The sequence below is a fragment of the Laetiporus sulphureus genome (assembly GCF_001632365.1).
Source record: "Laetiporus sulphureus 93-53 unplaced genomic scaffold LAESUscaffold_2, whole genome shotgun sequence".
Classification (NCBI taxonomy): domain Eukaryota; kingdom Fungi; phylum Basidiomycota; class Agaricomycetes; order Polyporales; family Laetiporaceae; genus Laetiporus; species Laetiporus sulphureus.
The window spans coordinates 319,557-337,813 of record NW_024468511.1 but is presented as its reverse complement, the minus strand read 5'-3'; the positions used below and the strand labels follow the sequence as shown (position 1 = coordinate 337,813).

At 54.4% G+C, this 18,257-nt stretch overlaps 9 protein-coding genes across 9 annotated transcripts; 5 read left to right on the top strand and 4 right to left on the bottom strand.

Moving 5' to 3' along the window:
• Positions 1-503: 503 nt before the first annotated feature.
• On the top strand, positions 504-2,702 carry LAESUDRAFT_808805 (tRNA methyltransferase complex GCD14 subunit; the record flags this gene model as incomplete). Its single annotated transcript, XM_040914096.1, has 8 exons — positions 504-673; positions 730-1,000; positions 1,391-1,493; positions 1,670-1,767; positions 1,825-1,883; positions 1,950-2,040; positions 2,111-2,613; positions 2,667-2,702. Exons 1-8 carry the CDS (start codon positions 620-622, stop codon positions 2,700-2,702), a joined length of 1,215 nt encoding a protein of 404 aa, XP_040769492.1. The 5' UTR covers positions 504-619.
• Positions 2,703-2,746: 44 nt separating this feature from the next.
• Positions 2,747-6,447, bottom strand: LAESUDRAFT_641832 (Rad4-domain-containing protein; the record flags this gene model as incomplete). Its single annotated transcript, XM_040903695.1, has 12 exons — positions 2,747-3,460; positions 3,502-3,714; positions 3,791-3,877; positions 3,932-3,987; positions 4,048-4,129; positions 4,192-4,549; positions 4,602-4,693; positions 4,759-5,117; positions 5,202-5,368; positions 5,414-5,967; positions 6,047-6,176; positions 6,233-6,447. 12 exons carry the CDS (start codon positions 6,445-6,447, stop codon positions 2,747-2,749), a joined length of 3,027 nt encoding a protein of 1,008 aa, XP_040769491.1.
• Positions 6,448-7,083: 636 nt separating this feature from the next.
• On the bottom strand, positions 7,084-8,256 carry LAESUDRAFT_754392 (HAD-like protein; the record flags this gene model as incomplete). Its single annotated transcript, XM_040911879.1, has 3 exons — positions 7,084-7,427; positions 7,488-8,142; positions 8,200-8,256. The coding sequence occupies 3 exons, from the start codon at positions 8,254-8,256 to the stop codon at positions 7,084-7,086; spliced, it is 1,056 nt and encodes a 351-aa protein (XP_040769490.1).
• A 756-nt stretch (positions 8,257-9,012) lies between these two features.
• LAESUDRAFT_710397 (uncharacterized protein) lies at positions 9,013-9,966 on the bottom strand (the record flags this gene model as incomplete). Its single annotated transcript, XM_040906763.1, has 3 exons — positions 9,013-9,264; positions 9,488-9,607; positions 9,682-9,966. 3 exons carry the CDS (start codon positions 9,964-9,966, stop codon positions 9,013-9,015), a joined length of 657 nt encoding a protein of 218 aa, XP_040769489.1.
• Positions 9,967-10,338: 372 nt separating this feature from the next.
• LAESUDRAFT_154353 (uncharacterized protein) lies at positions 10,339-11,141 on the top strand. The gene is made up of 3 exons (XM_040901380.1): positions 10,339-10,637; positions 10,719-10,842; positions 10,915-11,141. The coding sequence occupies exons 1-3, from the start codon at positions 10,476-10,478 to the stop codon at positions 10,986-10,988; spliced, it is 360 nt and encodes a 119-aa protein (XP_040769488.1). The 5' UTR covers positions 10,339-10,475; the 3' UTR covers positions 10,989-11,141.
• Positions 11,142-11,715: 574 nt separating this feature from the next.
• On the bottom strand, positions 11,716-13,224 carry LAESUDRAFT_775794 (uncharacterized protein). Its single transcript, XM_040913824.1, has 4 exons — positions 12,491-13,224; positions 12,343-12,410; positions 12,117-12,276; positions 11,716-11,966 (listed from the first exon to the last, which is right to left on the bottom strand). The coding sequence occupies exons 1-4, from the start codon at positions 12,790-12,792 to the stop codon at positions 11,747-11,749; spliced, it is 750 nt and encodes a 249-aa protein (XP_040769487.1). The 5' UTR covers positions 12,793-13,224; the 3' UTR covers positions 11,716-11,746.
• A 185-nt stretch (positions 13,225-13,409) lies between these two features.
• Positions 13,410-15,744, top strand: LAESUDRAFT_808802 (uncharacterized protein; the record flags this gene model as incomplete). The annotated part of the gene is made up of 3 exons (XM_040914095.1): positions 13,410-13,486; positions 13,547-14,628; positions 14,707-15,744. The coding sequence occupies exons 1-3, from the start codon at positions 13,438-13,440 to the stop codon at positions 15,742-15,744; spliced, it is 2,169 nt and encodes a 722-aa protein (XP_040769486.1). The 5' UTR covers positions 13,410-13,437.
• A 433-nt stretch (positions 15,745-16,177) lies between these two features.
• Positions 16,178-17,318, top strand: LAESUDRAFT_154305 (uncharacterized protein). The gene is made up of 2 exons (XM_040901379.1): positions 16,178-16,426; positions 16,478-17,318. The coding sequence occupies exon 2, from the start codon at positions 16,493-16,495 to the stop codon at positions 17,153-17,155; it is 663 nt and encodes a 220-aa protein (XP_040769485.1). The 5' UTR covers positions 16,178-16,426; positions 16,478-16,492; the 3' UTR covers positions 17,156-17,318.
• On the top strand, positions 17,270-18,015 carry LAESUDRAFT_154292 (uncharacterized protein). The gene is made up of 3 exons (XM_040901378.1): positions 17,270-17,315; positions 17,370-17,754; positions 17,805-18,015. The coding sequence occupies exons 2-3, from the start codon at positions 17,438-17,440 to the stop codon at positions 17,908-17,910; spliced, it is 423 nt and encodes a 140-aa protein (XP_040769484.1). The 5' UTR covers positions 17,270-17,315; positions 17,370-17,437; the 3' UTR covers positions 17,911-18,015.
• Positions 18,016-18,257: the final 242 nt, after the last annotated feature.

The window sequence follows — 18,257 nt, the reverse complement described above, 5'->3', positions numbered from 1 at the left end:
GAAGCACTGGACTGATGTTCCGTACTAGGCAAGACAAGGGCACGTAACAATGATATGTAAGGAACAGGAAGACTCCGGGAAAAGATGTCGGATCACTGTGTGGTTTTCTGACGGTGTTCGAGGTCAGACAACAAGGAGGTGGGATGACGACGGCGTCACGAATACGAATACGGTTCAACAATAAATAATCTGGGTTGAGCCAGCTGGGAACATTCCAGTCTCTCTCGCGAGACACGTCAAATTGGCCGGAAAAGCTGGAGGCCCGCCAGCGGAGCCGTCGACGGGGAAGGGTGGACCAGGGTCGGTGACGGACCGCGTGCAGGGTGTGCTGTCCCAGCTGCTGGCGTCAGAACACTGAGCGGAAGTAATTGGGTACGTTATGGCTCGTCCAGCTGAGCGGTGCCCGCGCGCCTAGATCCAACGCGCAGAGCCAAATCTTCCCACACTCACCGATTCGCAAACTCAATCCCGCCATTTCAAATCCCTCAGATTCCCTACTACCCGAGTTCTCCTCAACCTTCAAATCTCGGTAAAACCTCCCTGCAACTTGCACGAACTCTCACCTGGACGTAAACCGCGCGTACGCGGAAGCCTGAGACTCCAACATTCCCAGCCTGATATGTGGTCAACCGCGCGTGATATTGCCGCCGGAGATCTGGTTATCGTATGGCTTGTGAGGCGCAACTCCATACATTTAATTCGCCACATGCTTGACTGCTGCGCCTCTAGACGAGAGAGCTCCTCCAACCGCTCGTGATCACTCCAGGAAAAGAGTTCAACAGCAAGTTCGGTGTCTACCGCCACTCTGACCTCGTCGGCGTGCCCTATGGATCCAAGATAGGTTCTCGCAACGGCAAGGGCTTCATACACGTCCTCCGCCCGACGCCGGAGCTCTGGACGCTCGCCCTGCCGCACCGTACGCAAATCCTCTACCTCGCTGACATTGCCTTTGTCTGCTCATGGCTCAATATCAAGCCCGGCAGCCGTGTCATCGAGGCTGGTACGTGCATACATTCTGCCAATTTTTCTCGGGAGACGTTATTCTCGCCATTGAATTCAAGTTTGTCGACGTTTCCAACTGCATGGGCGATCGATTGCACTCTACGATCCCGCCAGCAGCATCGGGGCTTGTCTCGTTCACGCTCATAGCGGCTTGGCGATTCATCCATAGTCCATCTCCGATCGCAATGTTGTTATCATACCGGTCATCCTCCGTTATTAATGTGGCAACGCCACCACCGAGATGTCCGCAAACATCAGGCTCTCCGCTTGCTACTTGCTCGTCGTTCGCACTAATGCTGTGATTGACCTCTTAATTTAACAGGTGAGCCAACCCACTTTCCCAAGAACTATGCATCCATGCTCAGCCTCTGATGTTGTGTTGCCTCAGGCACGGGCTCTGGTTCCTTCTCTCACTCCGTCGCTCGGACAATAGGTCCCACAGGGCACCTGTGGTCATATGAGTTTCACGAGGCCCGCGCCAACAAAGCGAGGTACGTCCATTCCATAGCCATTTTGTTGTTTCAAAATCGACAAGCACCCTCGAGACGTGTCGTCTCGGGCAGAGAGCGATTATGAAAGCGGCAAGGATGCCCGTAATCGAATCCTCTGTCACGATCAGCGATCAACATCTGCTTGAGATGACGGCTGACAGTTGGTTCGCTTACAGAGAGGAGTTCACACGGCATGGAATGGATGACATCGTCACCCTGACACACCGCAACGTCTGCAAGGACGGCTTCACCGTCACAGACACCGTCGACGCAGGTACGTTGCGAGTCCTCCCACCTAAACCGGGTCTTTACTCGTACTGCACTCTTCCAGTCTTCCTAGATCTTCCCGCCCCATGGGAAGCGGTAGATCACGCCAAGAAAGCATTACGAGTGAGTCCAGATCAGCTGCGATCTCGTCTCGCCTGCGATGGCGACTGATCGCCCGGCTGATGGCAGAAAGACCGGATAGCGCGCATATGCTGCTTCAGCCCGTGCATGGAACAAGTCCTGCGCACCGTCAACGCGCTGAACGATGCAGGCTTCACTGGTACGACACCGCACCTGCGTTTCTCCCCTCCGCCGCGCCCCATGCTGATCTCCGGCCTGCCCCCACGCAGACATCACCATGTATGAAACGCTCTCGCGCCCGCATCAGGTTGACTCCGTCCCTCCGCCACTCCCAATCAGCGCCATCAGCGCGAAACTCAAAAAAACCGAGCAGCGCCGGGAGGATAAACGCCTTCGGCAGATCGCCCAATCACGCGCTGCCGCCGCGAACAAGCGCAAGCGCGCCGATGATGCTGAGCACGACTCCGATGCCGACCCCGTCGGGGGCAAGAGACCGAAGATGGATGACGAGGAGCAGGCGCCGACCCCGTCGGAGAACACGCTGGTGGTGTCGGAGGAGGAGCTGCAGTTGGCTGAGTCGTCGCTCGATGCTGCTGAGCCGCTGCCATTGACCAAAATGAGCCTGTCGAAGGCATTCCCTGAAGTCCGAGGACACACGTCCTACCTCACCTTCGCGTGTCTGCTGCCAATGCCACAGGGGGCACCGACCGGCGAGACTCCTGCGGATACGACGGAAGAAACGAGCGCCGTTGATGTAAATATGCCAGCAGAGGTAAGCCGTTGGACGACATATACGAGGAATTTGAGCTCATTTAGAGCATCTAGGATACACATAGTAGCGATACAGCGGTCATCTCTTGAGCTACATATACTGATACGACTCAGGCATATTATTCTGGCTATATCTAATTGCAGGTCGCTCGCCGATATGCGTCTTCCATCTCCACCTCCTCTTGAATCTTACTCGCACTTTTGGACGTGCGTGTGCGCAAAACTCTTGTCGAAGGAGGCACAGAAGGAGCGGCTTTCTTCGCACGCTTTGCAGGCGAACCGCGAGTCGAGGGGACGTTTTCTTCTTCCATTCCTGGATTTGAATCGGCGTCGTCTTCTCTCGTGCGCTTTCTTGTCCCGCGAGCAGCGACTCTCGACGTCCTGGTTGGCATTGTCGTCTTCTCAGGCGTCATTCTTCCATTGCTAAAGGCGGCCATTTGTTTCGCTGCTGCCCTAGTGGATCTTGCGACCGGCTCTAATTCAGACTTCATTTGCACTTCTTTCTGTCCACCGCTGAGAGGTACTTCTTCTTGCCTTGCGGCATCTTCTACGAGCTCAAGTATAGTCTTCGGTATTCGTTCTTCCGGCAGCTCTGCTTGTTTCCACGTCGAGTGCGGCACCTCCACTTCTTCCATTCCTTCCTCCTCGTCCTCCTCGTCGAATTGTTGAAGGGCGCTAGGGGTTTCTGAAGGAATCTCCTCCATCATATTGGCATCTAATCGGTCCATGGATTCCTCCCTGCTCGCAGCCAAGGATATAGTAGTGGATGTGTGCGGATGGAAATTTCTTGGCAGCGTGTAAGGCTGCACGACGTCATCTGCCCCTGTGAGGAAACCTCCCTGCTGCTGCTGGGGCTCCTGTTCAAACATTAGCGTCAGGGTCTAGTCACACTAGATAATGAATTGAGCCTGCGGCGGCAAGTCCGAACCTCGTCAACGGCAACAGCAGGCGAGCTCCCACGCTGGTCTGGGTGTGCATATTGTTCTTGCAGTCGTTGCCGGATTCGAAGCCCTTGTATCAGTTTAGTCCATCGTTTGATGACCTGTTCCTCCCGTTTCGCACGTCTTTTCTGTTCGGCATCGTGTTCGGCTTCCCAATAAGCCTGCGTTCATTAAGCAGGCCAGTGTCAAGTTGGACATCAGTGCACACGCTAGCGCATGGCGGATTGTCAGACGCACCTCGAGCACGGCTTCTTCGTTCTCCGCTGCCACGACAATGCCGGTAATGACAGGGAAAGCCTGTCGTTTCTTGAATTCGAAACCGGTCTGCAGATAGACGGACTGAGCGTATCGCCGGAATGACAAGTGGAGCAATCATACCACGGCTTCCGCATAGTCAAACCCTAATTGCCGTGCAACTTTAGCCGTGCCTTTGTCTTAAAACATCGCACGTAAGCAACAACTTGAGCGGTCTGCAACCGCAGGAAAACGCTCACATGGAATATGTACTGCGCCTGCGGGGAGCATAGATGGCACATATAGATCGATGTTGCCAAAGTCATTCCTCGGTATCTTGCCCTAAGGATATCATATGAGCAGACCGACATTGGCAGCACAGTAGATCGGAGAGCCTGACTCACATTGACGACTGGCTCAGGTATACAGAGCTCAGTCTGACTCTCAGCATACAGCCCCTGCATCACGCCGTCCTCGCTCCCAAAACCCTCGGCTTCTGGCAGGCCTTGGGCAGCCCTTTCTCTCCGTGCGTCCAGCGCCATCTCTATCGCGCGTTGCTTGTTGACGGTCATAGCATGCTGCTTGACCCACTTCATCGGCTGAGCGCCTTCGCGCACCTTGCGGCCCTGGCGCATCCAGTTCTCGGCAGTCTTCAACGATAGCACCGAGGACCGCGCATAGACAGGCTCTCCTCGGAACTTGCCCAGTTCGACAACAGGATGAACGACCTCGTCTCGCTTAAGATGTCGACCCAACACGTATCTATAAGATGTCAGTCAGTGGACAGCCGAGCCAATCGTTGCAGTAGCCTCACAATGGATGGTCTTTGAAGCCAATCATAGTGGTAGGCATTCCTTCCGTTATTTGATGAGTGTGCAGTTCGTCATCCTCCAGGTCGTCTCTATGCTATGATCGACACACCATCGGATGTCAAGAGAATTCTTAAACTGAGAATCATCGGACGCGCTCACCAGTCTATACGGCCTGTTCACCATTCGCACAATCCTCTCCCACCATTCCTTCCTCCCCTTCCCGCCTTGCTGCACCTTCGCCACCTTCGCACCATACTCTCTCGCATATCTCGGCGTGACGTCTCGCGCAAAACCATCTTCTTCGAACGCCACGACGTACACCATCCGGTTCTCGACTTTCAGCGGCCGAGTGCGGTCCGGCTTGATGGGTGCGTTGGGGTTCGGGTTCGGGTCGAAGGCCTTGCGTTTGCTGATGATGCATCGTATGGGGTCGACTGGGAGCCAGCGTGCATCCGCTCGAGAGAAGACTTCGGTCCAGAATACAGGAGGTGTGAGGGTCGGGTCCGGGGTGCGTTCGCCTGGATGTTCATTATGGGAGATGCAATATGCGCATATAGTCGGTCAAACGGCATGCGAAAGCACAAACGGGAACGACAACGTACGGGCTGGGGCTCTTTGCACTGAGGACGAGCCCAACTTGCGACCATGAGATTTTCGCAGCTTGATAACAGGCGGCGTCTTCCCTTTGCCTTTTGGCGCTCCATTATTGATCGGTGTGGACGTACGTCCGTCGAGACGCTGTCCATTCCCCGGAAACACTTCGATGTCGCTGGACTTCCCCTTCTCTACAGTACCATCGACGACAGCCGGCGACTCCGGGATAGCGACTTCCTCCATATCCATATCATCTTCATCCTCGTCCTCTTCCGCCTTGGCCTTGGCCTTTCCCTTGCCGTTATCCTTCTCTCTCTTCTTCGCAGGGGATTTGGGCTTCCCAACGCCAGCCTGCCACGGCACGCTCTGCAAGCTGACGACGAGGCGAGCGGGGATCCCGAGCGCCCTGCAAAGCGCCGTGAACAGTTGCGCGCTGGTATCCCTCGATCCGCGCATCATCAACGCGTGCTTCATCAGGCTCTTCTCGCTGCGGATCCGCTCCCCATCGTCATCGTCCTCGTCGTCCTCGTCGCGTGCCCGAGCCTTGCCCTTGCCCTTCGGGTCCGCGGAGAGCGTCCGCTGCACCTCGTCGAAGGTGCGGTTCCGGAGGTGGCCCGTGGGCATGACCCGGAAGCTGCTGCTCCACCACTCCGTGAGACGCACGATCGCTGCCTCGAACATGCGCCCGCGCTGCGCGGCGTCGGGATAGCGCGACCTGATGATCGTCGCGAAGGCATTCTGCAAAGGGAGGGGCGTGAGAGACATAAGTCGTGCCTATGGTGAGAGATTGTTAATATGCTGTAGGAGAGACGCATGAAAGACAGTAATGGGGTGTTGCATGGATAAGACGTACATGCAGGAGAGGATCGTTAATCCATTTGTCTCGTATGCGAGCGTTCGCCAGGAGGGCTACAGTATGCAGCTGGTGGCATGTCAGGCGAGCCAGGCGCTCAGCGTACAGTTTCTCAGCTTGAGGGTTCTTCCTACATGCACATTGAGCACCTCAGTAGCATCTCTACGGACCAAGCAGCAATACTACTTCGGAGTGCCCTTCTTTACCCTCTTCTGAGTCTGTATTGTGATCTCGATATGCGGCTTCTCCGACGGGCCTTCCTGGATGTCATCCTGCCAAGCGTCCGGTACGGCGGGCAGCTCCTGAACTTGCTCTTGCTGAGGGACGACGACCTCCTCCCAATCAAAGTCGTCGTCGCTGTCTGCTCCAGCGACAGAGCTGTTTTCGGTACTTTGCTGCATGATAGATGGCCTTGAGACGAACTTATGCTGGTGTGTGCGGGTTGAAGTCGTGGTGAGCTCTTCCGATTAATCAAGGTAGTCGAAGCAGGGTATCGTCCAGGTAGAGTGGCCCGCTGAGTAAGCCGATTGCTCCTGTCTCCGCGACAGAGGAGTCGCCAGAATAACTCACCTGTATATCGGCGGGATGGACGTCAAAGAACCGTAGCAAGATGGCGGAAAGAGTTAACGTTCGCGCCTTACTTGCAGCGAGACGCGTCGCGGTCAAGTCACAGGATAATGAGTCGCGTGTCACATGCTTGTCGCGACCCAGTGACACTAACGTACACTCAGAGCGCGTCGTGCCATGCCAGCCGCTCTTGAGGACACGGACATGACTTATTTATGGATGATCACACGAAGGATTTGATAAGATGCAAGGCATCATGCATTGGGAAGGAAATGCGTCTATGGTATTGTACAGTACAATAATGAGATGTACACTATCCAGCAGTGTACGCGAAAGCGAATATCATGGTAGGTGTCGTGATAAATGTCATAAAAGATGCATCGAGAACGCTACGGCTACACATACACCTCCTCCATCCACACCTCACCGGAGTCCGGATCCTCTCAAGCGGCGCACGAACCAGCGTGCGCTCACTCGGAGACGGTGAACCTGAGCTTGAGCTGGCCGTCAACGGTGACCGGCTCGCACTTGATCCGCTCCATGTTCTCGACAAGATAGTGCGCGCCGCAGTTCTCGATCTTCGAACGCTCGTGTGACGTGCAGACGGCGATGACTGTCGCACCGGAGGCAACGCCAGCCTTGATGCCCGAGGGCGAGTCCTCAAAGACGACGCATTTCTTCGCGTCGTAGCCGAGGCACTTGGCGGCGAGGAGGAAGGGGTCGGGGGCGGGCTTGCCGGCCTTGAGGCGCTTGTCATCGGCAGTGATGGTGACGGGGGGTGGGGTGATGCCGACACGGGTCATGCAACCGTACGCTGGAGGACGATATAGGTCAGCGCCAGGTCATGCAGACAAGGGAAGAAAATTGTACGCACCATATGTCTTAGCACCTGAAGTAGCAACAGCATACCGTCCCTCAGGGATGGACGAGATCATCCTCTTCACACCAGGGAGGATGCGGACAGAGCGGTCGACAGCGGTCGCCTCCAGCTGCCACGCCTCCAACTGGTGGATCTTCTCCTCCTTCCCCTTCTCCTGCTCGAACATGCTCTCCTCGTCCTCGTCCACCGTCACATCTGCGACACGAGCGCGGTCTGTGCCAGACATCACGAGCAGACTGCTGACACGGTGGAGGAATGATGGGCGACGGCGGAATGCGGTGAGGTTGCTGAGGCCGCCGGCGAACGACGACGCTCGGGATGAGTTGCGCGATGAGGGGTTCGACGCGCCAGGGGTGAGGGCGGGTGTGGTTGCGCCGGAGGCAGCAGGGGACGCGAGAGGAGAGTTCTGGCAAGAGCCAGGGCCGTGCATGTTGTACGCATCGGCGAAGTATAGGATGGACTCCTCGAATGCCTGAACCTCGTCGTCCATCTCGTGCGACTTGATGTGGGGCTTGAACTGCGCGAGGTTGTCCACAGCGCGTTTGCCGTGTGTCGCAGCGATCACGTAGGCCGGGTCCTGCCCGATGTCCTTTGCGACCTTGCCCCATGCAGCCTCAACGGCGGAGATGGAGTCTGTGAGAGTACCGTCCTAGAGAACACGTTGTGAGGACCGAGTTGGATAAAGAGAAATCAACCATCGACGTACCATGTCAAAGAGGACGGCATCGGCGTAGAAAGTCTTCTGGTTGTTCTCAAAAGACATGATGACTGAGAATGAAGGCGGAGAGTGAGGGGATGATGAAGGTATGGGTGATGGCAAGTCCGTGCAACGGTGGAGAGGGTGCAGAATCCGAATGGTCTTTTATATCGGTTCGGGTATGTTTCGAATTCGACTGAGTGCAGCGGATGAGGATAGCGAGTTCGAGCACGGGCCATTATATACAAATGGGAGTGGAAAAGAATCATGCGAGGCTTTGTCAAGGCCGTGACAGATAGTCCAACACAAAATTTGGAGGGTCGCTTCTGGAAGAAAGGCGCTCCGAGGGTTAGGAAATGGGGTGGCGCTGAAAGCGGCGGACGGCACAATTGTGAAGGCGACCGAAGCGCGGCGCAGTCTTGTTCGGCATTTCCTTTTTGGGGCGCAGTGGCCAAAAATCCGAGGTATCGATGCAGGCGTTGAGTTGTAAAAGGCAACACCTTCTACGCCCGCCAAATCGGGGGTTCTCCGGCAATCAGCCCGCTCCACGACCGCCGCCCATTTATCTTTGAGGGTCCTTCCATCCTTACCGTTGCCCACTGCCGTCGCGACGTGTGTGAATGTGCGCGGCAGCCAAGTGACGCGATCACACGCGATGAAACAAGTGTCCGCTAAGAAGATACACTAAGTATATCGTTGTCAGAAGGCTTCTCGCCACGTACTCGCAACCCTCCATGAGGCTATACAAAGACGCCAAGGCGAGCCACTCGCGAGACGCCACACCGAAGAGGCGACGTCGAGCTATGATTTCAGCGTGAACGCTTACACTGCAGAGCGGAGCGGTGGCGCTAATGGCTCTCGAGCGCCCACGCCTGGAAATGGCAACTCTCCGACCTCTCCAGTCAATCCTGCTCTGTCGATATGACGATCCTGACCGCAATGTCTCCCATAAGCCGCCTTCAATCGCCGCCTGGTCCACTTGCAAAACCGTCCATGACGAGCATTGGTTATCTTGGGGTGCATTCCGCGCTGCAGTGGCGCAGATACGCTAGCGCGTTCCCAACGCGAAGAACTCTGCACATCGATGCTCCATCACACGAAGCTTCTCGCTTGCCACCATCGGATTGCCATGTTTATGACATTGTGCTTTCGTCCAGGGTGATTTCACTGGCGAATCGCAAGCGACTTCGAATGAGGGTGAGCGGAAGAGCCGAACGTCGGTGGGGCAATTGCACACGGTATTGCAAAGAGTGCCGTCAATGCCGCCCCCCGGATCAGTGGGCGTCCTGACTCTCACCTTCCAAGCCTGACACTGCATAGACATCTCTGAAGGCTCTGATCCACATTCGTCTTCCCTGTCGGACCACTCGGACGCTAGAAGAGACCTAAGTTCCGCGAATGTACGCGCCCCAAACCACTCGGCGGACACGAGCGTGTGTCAAGCGCGATGCTCGGAAGGCCGTGGTGGCGTCCAGTGACAAAACAGCTCACTGTCGCCCGCATCGTAAATCCATCAGCATTTTTCAAGCACATTTCACACATTCGATCACTCAACGCGTCATCGGTGGGATTTTGGGGGTCCTTCAAGCAAAAACACACATGCAATACCCTTTTGAAGCGCAGCGAATTTGTAGTGGCCGTCGTCACTTTATTCGTCCAAGCGGGGTTTTCGTTCCTGACAGCCTTCAGCTTGACGACACGGCGCGCGCGTGCTCGCGCTTCGAATTCGCGAAGGTCGCTCACAGCTCTATCTCTGGCATCACCTTCCTCTTTCATGCTACTCGTCCTATTTCTCGCCTATCGCGGGCGCGACAGATGCGGGATATATCCGAAATGGCAGTGGAAGATACGGCATCCTGCACAGCACGCTTGTTATCGGCGCGTTCACGCGCCAGAGCCGCCTTCGCATCTTCCTGCTCGGACCTCTACCGTATCTGTTCTGGCGGTTAACGTTAACTGCACTCGTGCCCGATCCTTGACGTGGGCCCTGGCAGGATCCGTGGACGCGTGATGAGCTGAGCTGGCAGGTGCTCCGAAGCATACAGAGTACTCTTGCTTTCCTGAGCCACTTCTCATTCAACTCCGTCTCGTTCACGCGCCCACGCGCTATTTTTGTATCGTATTGATACTGGTGGCGACGTCGGTTATCATCACGTACTCGCGCCTTCACCGATTATAATCGTGCGATTGGGGTGCTGTGGAGCTGAATGAGCCATCTCCACCCTGCATTTATTCAGTTATGCTCCGAGAGCCCAAGGAGGAGCTAGCAAACCTCAGTGGAGTGTATGCGACTCCTTCGAACCCTGCTCCTGAGAAGGCGATGGTTATCTGGATATCTGTCAACAAGGGTCGCATCGCGCAGCCGCGCGCGAGACTTTCATCTTCTTACATTCACTGCCATAACGGACGATCAGCGCTCTCAGCGAAGAGACCGTCTCCCTCAAGAGGTAACCTTCCAATGAGCGTCTCCCCTAGGCCTTCTTGATAACCGTTTGAAGCCCCTGAATCTAATATATTGCCATTGATAGATTGACGCCTCGTATGTTGTGGTGACGCATAGAAGCTCGTCACCGTCCGGTATGCCCTGCAATCTTCTAGGGTGCGTCGCGGATATAGCGCTTCTTGTTCGTCTTGAGCATTGCTGTACTCCTGGTGCGATCTTCTCGAGCTCGTACATGTGTTCTCCTATGGCGTGGACGCTAACGAAAGTACCGCGTCTTCTAGCTCGCTCTGATTGTCTTGCTGGTTTCCGAGTGGGTTTGTGCGCGGGTTTTGCCATGCTCTGTGCTCTTCTGTGAATGTCGTTTCGCCATCTGCGTACGATCCACAACGATCTTAGACATCTCGTCTTGTATCAGTATGCTGGCATGCTCTGAATCCTCCTGCAGGAATGTCAACGGGTGAGACCTGTCGACCAGGTCAAGTTCGGCTGGATATTATCATGTCCTATTTTGGTCCATGCTCATCCCACTGCTAGTTCGAGCTTGGAATTTTAGGAACACCGTGCAAGTTCTAGCCGTTTCGTCTGTCCTGCCTCTCGCCTCGTTTGTTATCGCGATATCAGCATTCATGTTGCCTTCGACCGCTTATACAATTCTGGATAATGATGCTCGCGGGTTACATCCAGCTGCCCTTGCCGAGCGTCCGGGGAACTCACATTCGCAATATTCCGCCTGTGCTCCACGGCATAATGATCACGGTGCAGTTGGATGTTGCTATTGTGGTGTCTACTGATTTACGAATGCTATCGGGCTCGTACGAGTACCGTAGGAAAGTAAGCCGCCTCTGACTAGTTTCTGCTTAACTAGCTGATCACTTTTTGATTCGTGGGCAGCAGACTATCATTGCAATGACACCATTCACCGATTGTAGAATGTTGCTTGAAGCACGAATGCATGAAGGCTTGGAATTTTTTCAAAGATCTCGCATGAGTACCCCAGCCACAACCATTATACAGTCAATATTCGTCCTGCCTCTGGACAATCCAGCGTAACGAGGGTACTCTAATTAGATGGGTACTACGAATGATATTCCGCCAATTTCGAATTATCCCGCCTCACCAGATTAAATTCGAAATGCAACGGCGCGCGGTGGCTTGGTAACCGGACTGCACAGCCACCCTTGTTTTCCATATGCGGTAGTGCCCCGCCTCCTCCCGCCTCGCACTAGCGCTGCGGGAGTTCGGACTCTGGATGGTCACACCCAACAAACCATTGCCCATGCGGACATTGTTTTTCGTTTGCTCTATCTGGTTGGCGCGCACCCGTATCCCAGGCCTGAGTCGGTATCCGATTCCGTTTCGATACTGACCGAGTAGTTCAAGAACCCACGAAAACGCTTCTGATATTGACTATCCTCAAGAGTCCCGACATGGCAAGGTATGATGAGGTGCATTGCCTTGCTCAGGTCATTATATAGGTGCAGACCCCTCGCCGCAAAATGCGATATGAGAAATATTTTCTTCCTCCGAGCCCTGCAACCAAATCAGTGTTCTCCTTGCCGATGCAATCCTCGTCACCGGCTCCTTCGTAAGCTCCTTCCTGAGCGTCGGCTCGTTCTTTTTCATGTCATGGAGCAATTGCATAGCTGCACGGCTCAATCCAGGGTTATCTCTGGTTTTCTCAGGTCGCAAGAGATCAGAAACGTACTCACTCCTGTTCAAGAAGCAGCTCCCAGACGCTCTCAGACTTGATGCTCGGATAGCGCAGGAGACGACGGCGCTGGACGAATCGTGAAGGAATGCGCGCAGCGATAGATTGAGGATCATCAATTTCGGTATGATTGCCCCCCCCCCCCTCACTTTCGCCGCTCTCTCCGCTCGCAACGTCCGTTCGCTGCCTCCATGATGGCCAGGTCGGTGGGATCAAAGTCGACGGGCCGTTTTTGTTTCCCGACATCCTTCGTGAATTCAACAACATAGAGGTGCTCGAACTCACACGTCGTTACTATTTTGTGGGTTCCCACCTGTACAGCCGCTTCCGGAACTCTCATCGCTACAGAATTTGCAGCAAAGGCGGTTGTAGAGGACTGGGCCGCTTCAGGCGTGAACTGCGGTTTTTGCAAGTGCACTGGCCTACACATTTTCGGATTACATTGCTCCATAGCCCCGTTGGCTTCAGTCTCGCATTTTCAGGGAGGGGAGTTTAGAGACGATTCCCCACGTAGGTCGTGACCTTCGTATCGTGGATCAAGACTCCCAGTGTCCTCAATATTGTGTTCTGGATCCGTCGCCCTGTCCGAATGATAAATCTCGCATCCGCGAGATCTGACCGCTTGGATTGAGGATATCGCTTCACCTCTGTCGTGCTCAGAGTTCTGCGATCTCGAAAATGCGACGTTCGAGATTGTTGGTGGAGAGACTTCAAACAAGCCGTTGAACTTTTCATCAGACAACAGTCGCCCGAACTGTGACCGAGGGATTATTGTGTTGAACGATCACCGGCACCAGCTGTTTACGGTCGCAGCGCATAATTGCTGGCTTATGGCATTGATGTGTATCTCCAGTGCATATATTGGTATGGACGGCAGACTAAGACGATGCGTCTGTGGGAGATGAACTTTAATAAATATGGTATGCATTACAAGACCGAAGTCAACATTGTTGTTATTGGGTGTTATGACACAACGAATAGCAACGAATACGCGGGTAATTAATGTCGTTGACCCCCATAGACGTCAGACGCTCGTCCGCGGGTGGCTGAAAAGTTTGAGTTGAGGAACTGTGCAGCCGCTATATAGCTGCAAACGATGAGCGAACCCCCCCGCCCTCCTCTCGAAGGAGCGCAACTATCACCAGGTTTGTGAGAATAATGACATACAGGCATCAAAAGAGCATCCTAACTCTCGATCTATCTAGAGTCTTCAGACGAATCTCTGAAGAGCCTTAAGAGAAGCTACCTGAGCGTTTTGCCTCAAGTGGAAATCATCGAGATATGTCTCGCGTTCGAGCCCCATGTACCGCCGCAGGTGCGCAACACCGTATGGCCCGCTGACCTCGAAGCCGCCATTCTTGCTCTGAAGAAGGAGCCTCTCACACCCGCGAACACTATCGTCATACCTACCAATGTGGACCCACCCTTCGCACCCCAACCCGCCCCCGCCGGCGCTGCGGCTGATGTATCCTCGCAGCAGGTGCATCCGCCTCGTCCGACGATGAACGGAGATGTCGCGCCTCCGATGGCTTCTCTGGTGGATGATGCATCCATGAAGGCAGCTCAGCAGCCTCAGACGGACGCACCCACCACTGCAGTTGAGCCTCCCCAAAAGTCGCCAGAGACCCCTACATCTGTTGCTTCGACTGTGGCCTCTTCTACCCCTGCTCCTCCGACAGCATCGCAGTCTGCCACAGCGTCCGCCTCTACCTCTGATGCGCCGACGCCCCAGTCCCAACCCGCCACGAAGGCGCAGACTCACCCCCATTCGCCATACCCTTACGCACCATACGGCTACAGCCCTCAGACACAGCAGCCTGCATACCCTCATACACCGTATTACGCGCCGCCGTTACCCCACTCTAACGGATACCTTCCGCCTTTCCACTATGCAGCCTATCCTCCTCCTCCTGGCTACCTCTCGCCGGTACTAGGGCACGCGCACATCCAGTCTCCGTACCCATCGTATCCATACTCTCACTCGTCCCCATCCCACGCCGGTTCTGTGCCCAGCTCTTCGATGCCCTCGCAAGTGCCTGTCCCGCCGCCGCCGGCGGACGATTTGCCGTCGTACGAGGAGATGATTGTGGAGGCGTTGCTCGACACGGGAGACCCTGAGGGTGCGGCGCCCAAGGATCTGTTCGCGTGGATGGCGGCGCATTATCCGTTACAGACGAACTTCAGACCGAGCGCGAGCCAGGCGCTCCAGAAAGCGTACAAGCGGGGCAGGCTGGAAAAGAGGCCGAGCGGGAGATATCGATTGAATTCGACGTGGGAGGGAGGCGCTGTAAGTCTCGAATCGTAACTGTCCGGGCTGCCAGTTGTGCTTGTTGTGTGCTCATCACAGTGTTATAATGTACTACAGACGTCGAAACGTACGACGCGCCGCCCACAAACGTTGGCACAGACAACATATGCTATGCACCATCCACCACAGCCACCTTCGTCTCCATTCACCAACGCTCCCCTACAGCATCACCACCACCAACAGCGTCAGCAACCTCCCTATCTCCAGTCCAATGGACCTCAGGCTGGGGCATATCCGGGCTATCCCTATGGCTATCCACCAATGGGCTATCCGTCGTATGGTACTCCTGGATACCCAGCGTTCCCCTCGCACGACGTTACAATCATCGGCAAACCTGGCACCACAACATTGGCGTCCTCTGCGATTCCTGCTACGGCCACTCTCGCAACTTCTTCACTATATACGATTGCCTCGTCAGACCCGGCGACAGAGTCTGCATCTCAGGAGAATCAGAAAGATAGTGCCGATGGCACGAGCAATGCTAGTGCTTGGGAGGCAGCACAGCATATATTGGAGGCGATAAATTTCAACCTCCCTGCAGATACCCCGCAACAAGGGACTCCTGCTACTGCTACTGCTTCTAACTCGCAATATGCACCCGCCGGTGCGAGTACTGGAATAGGCTTCACTGGCGCTTATGAAAGTGCAATCGCAAGGTCAAGCGCCGGTGGGCAACGTATTACGCTAACCGATGAAGAGCGGGCATCGTTACAGGCGCAGCTTGCGCTGTTGGCCGCCCAGCTCGCGGAGATCGCTAATAGCGAAGAGGCCGATGAAGGAGAGGAGACCGACTTCGTGCATGTCGCGCGTCCCGGGGACGTTGACGCGTCCAGTCTGTCAAATGTCAAAGCGCAGGATGCAGTGGAGAAGGGCAAGAGCGTCGAATCGAGCCCGAGCCAGTCGCCAGAGGGTGCCTCGACGTACTCATTGCATCTTGAGCATATGGGAGAAGGTGGACCTGCAGTGCCCGTCATGCCAAGCGAGGATGTCAATATGCATCTGACGACGCAGGAGACGGAGGATAGTGACGAGGATGATGATATGGAGATGGTGGAAGTTCCCGCTCATGCGGGGTGGGATGCGTTACGGACTTGAAGGCGTCCGGATGTCTCGGTTCACCGTGCTTTGACGTCGTCGTTGCTGTCGCTTTCAGTTGTACTCTGGGTCATCTGTGGAAGGAATTGATGTACTGCGCCATTGTGCTCGAAGAAATGTTTCCGTTGAACTAGTCCTAGCGCGCCGCAAAAAATGAAGCTCGCCGCCACAGGACGTGACGGTGCGCTTGTTCCGTTCCCGATCTTCACAAGACAGCCGCCGAGAATGCTCTGATCTATTCCGAGTACCTTTCATTCAGGGGCTTGCAAGACTTGAAGTCGACAAATCAACTGTTGCACGGTTGCTCTCATATTTAATATTCAATATTAAAGCCTCACGCCTGCAGGACCCATGCATTCGGGAGTTCAAACCTTCACGCGTCACGACCAGTGCCCTCAAGTCATATAAATCATGATACTTGCTTTGCTTCTCTCACATGCGCCCAGCATAACCGTTTGGCATTGGAACGGTCCAGGGGGGCAATCAAGACAATATGAAGTCTTTTATAATATGCGATGATGCTATGCGATGATCGAACTGCCATCAAAAAGGCTGTGTGAGTGTCAACACTAGTTGAAACGTTGAACGTTGAACGCTTGTGGTTCTGTGTGATGTCAGCACATATATATCATCGTCGTTCTCCATTTTGACAAGCCACGTCTCGCGCACATTTGATTCATTTGTGAGCAACTACAATCATATTCTCGGACATTTGCTCATATAATGACACAAGCCGTCCGATCCTGCCATGGCCGCTCCAGTAGACACCAATGCTACCCCGCCTGTCAATAACCCTCAGCCTCGGCTTGCGCCCGAAATCCGCGAGCGCATCATCGACCATCTCAGTCCATATTTGGAAAGGCCGACTCTGTTGAACGAGGGCGACGCCGAGAGTCGCGCGGGCCTTTTCGAGGAGCTCGCGCTCCACACTCGCGAACAGGCGATCGCCTGTGCGAGGTCACTGACGCAAACACCTCTCCTCGGTGCCCGTGTGCGAAGCTTACAGATAGGGAATTCGAAGACCGAAGTGACTGGTCCGGAGTTGGCATCGATTCTCATAACGCTGGCAGGGAAACTTCCGAAGCTGGCCTTGCTCAACTTCTTCGACGTCAGCTTCGAGCAAAGCTCTATGCGCAATTTGGCTTTTTGGTGCTTGCCCGAATTCAGTCATATCACATCGCTGTCGCTACGTAATGTGATGTTGCCATCGGCGAGCTCCTTCTTTCAGGTCGTCTGTTCATTTCCTCGTCTGCAGTCCCTTCGTTGCTATTATCTGCGCTGGAGCGCATCAAGGTCCATGGCTCCACCGCCTGAATGCCACCGCATGCCTTTGACGGCAGTGACTTATTTTGACTTGTACCTGTCGTGCTTCGAAGGCATTGGACATATTCTTCTCTGTCTGCTGGATTAAGCTACCCTCAAAACACTCGACTTACATCTGCAAGTCTCTGCGGCGGCTCTTACTTTCGCTCAAGACCTCCTGAAGATCGCCGGCACGAGGCTCAAGCGGGCAAATTTCATTTTCCGGGCACCAGAGGAAGATGGCCATAGCGACATCCAACCCTTACTCTGTGATTACGCAATAAAATAATTTTACGTGCACAGCTTGGCTCATACTTTTCAAGTGCACCCTATCAGCTTCGAAGCAAATGTCAATCTGCAGAAACTAATTCTGGAAATCCACCCTTCAGAAATGGATGATGCTGCACTGTTTGTCCAGAGTGTGCTGCTGCCTCTGCTCAACACAATATCATCAAAAGATCTCAAGTATATCTATTTCTCCATACGAGGCCATTCAGGATGGGAAACAGATGCCTTGCTTAATGCATTGAATCCGGAGGTCTGCATTCAGATCGATGAGCTTTTGGCTGAGGGACACTTTGCCGAGCTGCAAGACGTTTCCATAGACTATGATCTATTCAGTATTGTGTTGGATGACTCACAGCGTGTTAGCTTTTCCACAGAGATCCTTGCCGGTTTTCCTAAACTGAATAACAAGAACATGTTGAAGTGCGTCATCCTCATCTCCTGGATACCTGACTGAACTCACGTAGATGCAGTATTACTTATGTCGGAGGCCGATTTCCAAGTGATGCTGAGAGGGCATTCAAGACGAAACAACTGGTACATGAGCAGCCTCGTCCAACCGAGCAAGCTGCCGCATAGGCAATTACTGCCTTTGCAGTCATGCCGTCTCGCCTTCACTTTCCTCTCCAAATCAACCTGAACGTGCAGCTCCTATCCCCCCCTCCTTCCCTGGAGAAATTCCGTCCCGTCTATGAATCATCCAGACCTTAGCCCGAGCATCGTACTCTCATCCTTGAACCCGGTCCGCCTTCATCATGCCGTCGCCGTGATCCTGGATATGGCACGTCGATGCCATGTTTACTATGGCCTATTGCATACCCCATGTCCTATTTGTCGACAACTACAGTTACGCCGTCGTCCACGGTCATCATGACATCCCTTGTCCCCGCAATCGCCATCTTCGCACAAGATTATCTCGACTCTCG